Genomic DNA, 6,103 nt, shown 5'->3' with positions numbered 1-6,103 from the left:
TTAATGTCACTTTTGATCAATTTAATGTGTCCTTGATGAATAAAAGTATTAATTTCTATTTATTCAAAAAGACCTGACTTACTCTAAACTTTTAAATGTTAATACATCATAAAACAAATCGTCATATTAAAATGATTTCTGGAGGATCATGTGACACTGAAGACTGGAGTAATGATGCTGAAAATTCAGCTTTGATCAGAGGAATAAATTACACTTTACTATATATTCACATAGAGAACAGATGATTTACACTGGAATAATATTTCACATTTTTTTGATGACAAATGCAGCTTTGATGAGCAGAAGACTCATAATCCAAACTTTTGACTTTTACTGAGTCTACTACATACTATATACAACAATAGATAAAAAATATCATAACTGTGAATTGCTGGACAGTAATTCACGAAACACAAAGTACCTTTTGAGATTTGAAATGTTGTTTCTGGCCACAAATCTGGCAAACGCCAGCTGATGAGAGAGAACGAGAGAGAGAAAGGCTTTGAAAACTTGATTCAGACCGTTGTTATGCATATTTCTGTGAGTGTGTGACTGGTTTGGCCTGAGGCGTGTTGACGTGACGCTCACTCTCAGATCATACGGCAGAGACACCAGCATGCCACTGTGATCCATGAAACACGCCGTCTCACAGCCTTCATACAGACGCCTGTTCCTGGGCAAGAGCAGCGGCGTCTGGAGGCGGACCGCACCTGACAGAGGCACAGCATCAACAATCATCAACAATCATCACACCAACAACACCAGCATCTTAGCTCATGCAGAATGTGCATTTCAATGAACAACTTCAAAAGACTCATCAAATGATTCATTTGATTCACTGATCAATAGTGCTCACAGAAGTCCATACTTTGTAGTGTAGTATCCAACTATTGCAAAATGTTACCAGTGTTCATGGTTAACCAACAACATGATTCAGTTCAATAAATTGAATCATTCAGAAAAGTTAATTTCAATGATTATGTTCAAAAGCCCCATCAAATGATTCATTTGATTCATTGATCAATAGTGTTGCCAGAAGTCCATACTTTGTAGATTAGTAGCCAAACACTTTAAAAAAAAGAAAGATGTCCAGAGTTGTTTCTCATTACCAGAGTTGTTGATTGACTAACAACATGATTCTGTTTCGCAAACTGGATCATTTAGAAAGCAAAAAAAATTATCCAGCCATTAATTTGATTCACTCAGTCGAGTTTCATGTCTTTCAGGACATTTTCAGCCAAATATTTAGTAAAAACTACTGTTTATCATTGTTTTATTTGTTAAATGTAGTGTAAATGTGTGTTTAGGGTTAACGCTGTCAAATTAAACGAGATCCACACTGTTTCTGTCGCATAACAATATTTCTTTAAAGTATGTACTGTGTCTTTAAATAAGATCAAAGCAGTTTCTTCTGCAAAACTTTATAACTACTTTAAATAAAGAGTATCTTGGCCATCTTTAGTCTCAAAGTCTCTTCCAGCCCAGATTTCTGATGTTTACAGCCATAAATTGTTACGCAATCACAAAAACAAACAAGCATTAAACAAAATATGCTGTTTGTCTTAACCGGATATTAGAAAACATATCTTCACTTCCCTTCAGCGCCACAATATACCAGCGTTATAATTCAGCATGAACACAAACAATACCAGACATGTTTTCCTCTGGTAGTTATTGTGCTCATAAACGCGGAACGGCCGGATTTCATGCCCTTTGACCCTCATATGTGCTGCATTTACACACAATAAACCCACAACACCTTCAGCGGAGACACCAAACACACTAACCCCGAAAATAAAAGAGTTCTGAAGTTATAATAGAAGATGATGAGCATATTTCACATCAGCAGAGCGGATGTTAACATCACTGTACATCAGGTCTAGGGAGAGGGTTTACTCCGAGTCTGGTTTGGGGAGAGGGTTTACTCCGAGTCTGGTTTGGGGAGAGGGTTTACTCCGAGTCTGGTTTGGGGAGAGGGTTTACTCCGAGTCTGGTTTGGGAAGAGGGTTTACTCCGAGTCTGGTTTGGGGAGAGGGTTTACTCTGAGTCTGGTTTGGGAAGAGGGTTTACTCTGAGTCTGGTTTGGGAAGAGGGTTTACTCCGAGTCTGGTTTGGGGAGAGGGTTTACTCCGAGTCTGGTTCGGGGAGAGGGTTTACTCCGAGTCTGGTTCGGGGAGAGGGTTTACTCCGAGTCTGGTTCGGGGAGAGGGTTTACTCCGAGTCTGGTTCGGGGAGAGGGTTTACTCCGAGTCTGGTTTGGGGAGAGGGTTTACTCCGAGTCTGGTTTGGGGAGAGGGTTTACTCCGAGTCTGGTTTGGGGAGAGGGTTTACTCCGAGTCTGGTTTGGGGAGAGGGTTTACTCCGAGTCTGGTTTGGGGAGAGGGTTTACTCCGAGTCTGGTTTGGGGAGAGGGTTTACTCCGAGTCTGGTTTAGGAAAGCAGTAAAACACAAGAGGCTGTGCACTATGGTGAGAGAAGGCCTGTCATCATCATGAATTCAGCGCTGACCATTGTAACGCAAATAATTATGAATAATTTTGTTTTGTTTGACTGTTTTCTGTCGAGATATATATATATATATATATATATATATATATATAAATATATATATATATATATAAATAAATAAATGTATGTGTGTGTGTGTTAAATTTGAATGCTGTGTAAATTAATAATATTTATACAATTAATTTATTATAATATAATATAACATAATATAATATATTGTAATAATGGAAGAGGTGTGTGTGTGTGTGTGTGTGTGTGTGTGTGTGTGTGTGTGTGTGTGTGTGTGTGTGTCTGACCGTGTCGTCTGAAGATCCGGGTGACCGTCTCGTACACGTTCTGCTGGAGTTTAGCAGTGCTGAAGTGAAAGTTGCCCTGCACACACACACAACCAGGTTTAGGAAACACACACACACCAGCATGATCACACAGACATGGACTGATAAATAAAAGCACAGCGCCCCCTGCTGGTGTGGACAGACTCGTGCATCTATAACCTGACTGGCTTTACTTCAACTTTTATTTATTTATAAAGCACATTTAATAGCAATGTTGTTGCCCAAAGTTCACAGTTATAACTAAAAACAATAAAACATACATATAGACATGTTGACTTCATTAGTTCATGATCCTGCTCTTATTCTGAGTGATTCGGCAGTGACTTTATTCTAAAGAAATAAATGTTTGTCTTCATTATCATTCATCATAATCTGCTCTAAAATGACTGCTCTTCTCCAGTGACATCATGCAGAGGCTCTGCTGGAGAGCATCAGCACAGGGTTCCTGCAGGACTAACCTCAGGCTCTTCTTAAAGATCTCTTTAAGACCAAATTAATGCCATATGGACAGGCAGGGACAAGTCTACCGTAACATCCAAACCACAAAATGACTATTTAAACAACTTTACAGTTCAAATAACACAGGCCTTTACAAAAACAATTTTTTTTATAAAATGATAAACCTCACATTTCAGCCTTGAAACCATTTTTTTTTTTTAAGAAAAGGGATGAGTCGAAATTATAAATTATTATTATATATATATATATATATATATATATATATAGCTTGATAATATTATTTTATTAATATTAATATTATTTCAAATCTTTAATCTAATTAATTACACAATGTGGCGATTAATTAATCTAATTAACTGCAAATTAAAACGCACATCAAATTTTTTATTAAATGATACTCTAAATAAGAAACTAAACCTGCCAGTAGGAGGCGGCAAATGTCTAAATGAGTGAGTCATTGAATCATTAACTCATTCGATTCGTTCAAACGGCTGATTCATTCAGGAATGAAGTAAATGGCTCTCTTTATGATTGACTCATTGAATCATTGGTTCACCCGATTGATTCGCTCAAAACTCAGATTCATTCAAAATGAAGTAAATGGCTCTTTTTACGAAGTTATTCATCAGAAACAGCACTCGTGTGATATTGCTCTTATTTTTGGGACGTTTTTGCTGTGATATCTTGGATTGTATGGTCAGTGTAACTGCATCTGTCCTGCCCTGCATCACGTTCATCCAAAATCTCAAGACTTTTCTAATGTCATGTAAGACGTTTCATGGCCTTAAATTTGATAAAACTGAATTGAAGACTTTATCAGAACCCTGCGATATAAAAGTACCGATCACAGGCATACAGTCAAACCAAACAATATAAAATATTATATCTGGTGTCTGAATATTGTTTCACTAGTTCATTTATGTAAGTGAGGAGAGCAAAATAAAGTAAACTGTGACCTATTATACCCAATAATTCTTCATACAGAGACTACTATAAATGTTGGTTTGACTGTAGATTTGTAAGTTTCTGGTCAGTATTTTGAGCTTTTCTACCTTGTGAATGTCGATGTCGTAGGTGAAGTCCATGACGGGTGAGATGTTCTGGGAGAAGAGCTGGTTGACCATGGTCCGGTAGGCTTTCCCGCTGATGTTGGCCATGGTGTGCTGAAGCACCTCGTGCAGCTCGGACTCCTCCATCTGAGGCGGCGGGAGGAGATCGCTCTTCAGGAGCTCCAGCGCCGTCGGCCGGAGTGCCGGGTCGTGGATCAGCAGCCAGGCGATCACCTTCGTACACTGGGTCACATGAGAACTGATTAGGGTTGGGTACCGAACTCTGTACTTCTAATGGCACCGACCGAATAACGTCGGTACTACGAGCACCGATTCACAGAGTAAGAGTCCGAAATAAAAAAATAAATACGACCTCACGTTATGCCAATCACGCTTACACCGTGTCCTAACCAGATGCGATAAGATTCCAGCGACAAATAATGTGTCTGTCCACACTAGGCGGACAAGACTGTGAGATGCGTCAAAATCAATCAAAACCCACAGCCAATCAGAACAGTGTGTGGACGGAGTCAGCCAATCAGAACAGCGTGTGGGCGGAGTCAGCCAATCAGAACAGCGTGTGGGCGGAGTCAGCCAATCAGAACAGTGTGCGGGCGGAGTCAGCCAATCAGAACAGCGTGTGGGCGGAGTCAGCCAATCAGAACAGCGTGTGGGTGGAGTCAGCCAATCAGAACAGTGTGTGGGCGGAGTCAGCCAATCAGAACAGTGTGCGGGCGGAGTCAGCCAATCAGAACAGCGTGTGGGCGGAGTCAGCCAATCAGAACAGCGTGCGGGCGGAGTCAGCCAATCAGAACAGTGTGTGGGCGGAGTCAGCCAATCAGAACAGCGTGTGGGCGGAGTCTCGCGGCACCAGAGAGTAATCTTGACGGCAATCGGAAGAAAATGGATAAGCAGATACATAATCAAATTCACAAATATTACACCATTTAAATATTATTAAAAACATATAGGCTACTGAATTACTAAAACAATCTTTGTCAAAGAATACACTTGTTTGTTCACAGTTTGAACGTTCTTGTTTCCATTTGTTTAATTTCAAGATCTGAGGTGAATTATCCACTGTTGCTTTTACAGCCACAAAGCTGGAGCACTAAATGATATTCAAAGTCACATGACACGGTTTGAATGAGTGGCGCAGACGAGCGGTTTTATGTATGTAACACATGCACGCGTGCGCGATGCTCGCCTCTGCCGGCTATATGAGGACATGAATGTATGAACTTCTTCTCCAGAGCCGCTGTGAGAGTCACTTTATGAGCATTTTACAGTTTTCTTTGAGAAAAACTATAGTCATATTCATAAACACACAGAAACCTGTTCAATTGTAATAAAAGTTTGGTTTAACTTGACTAGTATATTACTGTTGTACAAAATTTTGATTTGTCCTAATGTAATAATAATATTAACAATAATAAAATAAAATTATTGTCCAAAAAATTTTTTAAGTACCGGTAATAAACCAAATTGTTCTTCCATGTTTTAATTTTAACACTATAAAGCTCAGTTGTGCAGCATGTTTGACAAAAAGTTTGCTTAATTTCATTTGATTAAAAGATCAATTGAAATTGAAAGATAAATGTTTTAGGTCTTCAACACAGAATTTGTGTAAAACAAAACATTTCATAGAAATGAAATTTTAATTTATATATATTAAAATGGTTGTTTTTATGAATTCAATTAATTAAGTAGCTAGTAGCCTATTATTTACGGGTAAATACATATACATACATC

General features: G+C 38.8%; 1 protein-coding gene across 2 annotated transcripts in view; it reads right to left on the bottom strand.

Annotated features, from left to right (window-relative positions):
* Positions 1–6,103, bottom strand: part of eif2ak4 (eukaryotic translation initiation factor 2 alpha kinase 4) — a 55,611-nt gene that overhangs the window by 23,031 nt on the left and 26,477 nt on the right. For both annotated transcript variants that reach the window (XM_082142663.1, XM_082142664.1), the window contains exons 21-24: positions 4,355–4,594; positions 2,805–2,880; positions 589–710; positions 422–471 (exon numbers count right to left, since the gene is read on the bottom strand). In XM_082142663.1, coding sequence (XP_081998789.1) covers positions 422–471; positions 589–710; positions 2,805–2,880; positions 4,355–4,594 — 488 coding nt within the window. The remainder of the gene's footprint in view (positions 1–421; positions 472–588; positions 711–2,804; positions 2,881–4,354; positions 4,595–6,103) is intronic.

Source organism: Leuciscus leuciscus, assembly GCF_965113295.1.
Source record: "Leuciscus leuciscus genome assembly, chromosome: 17".
Classification (NCBI taxonomy): domain Eukaryota; kingdom Metazoa; phylum Chordata; class Actinopteri; order Cypriniformes; family Leuciscidae; genus Leuciscus; species Leuciscus leuciscus.
The sequence above is the reverse complement of the archived record's forward strand: the minus strand, read 5'-3'. Positions and strand labels throughout refer to the sequence as shown.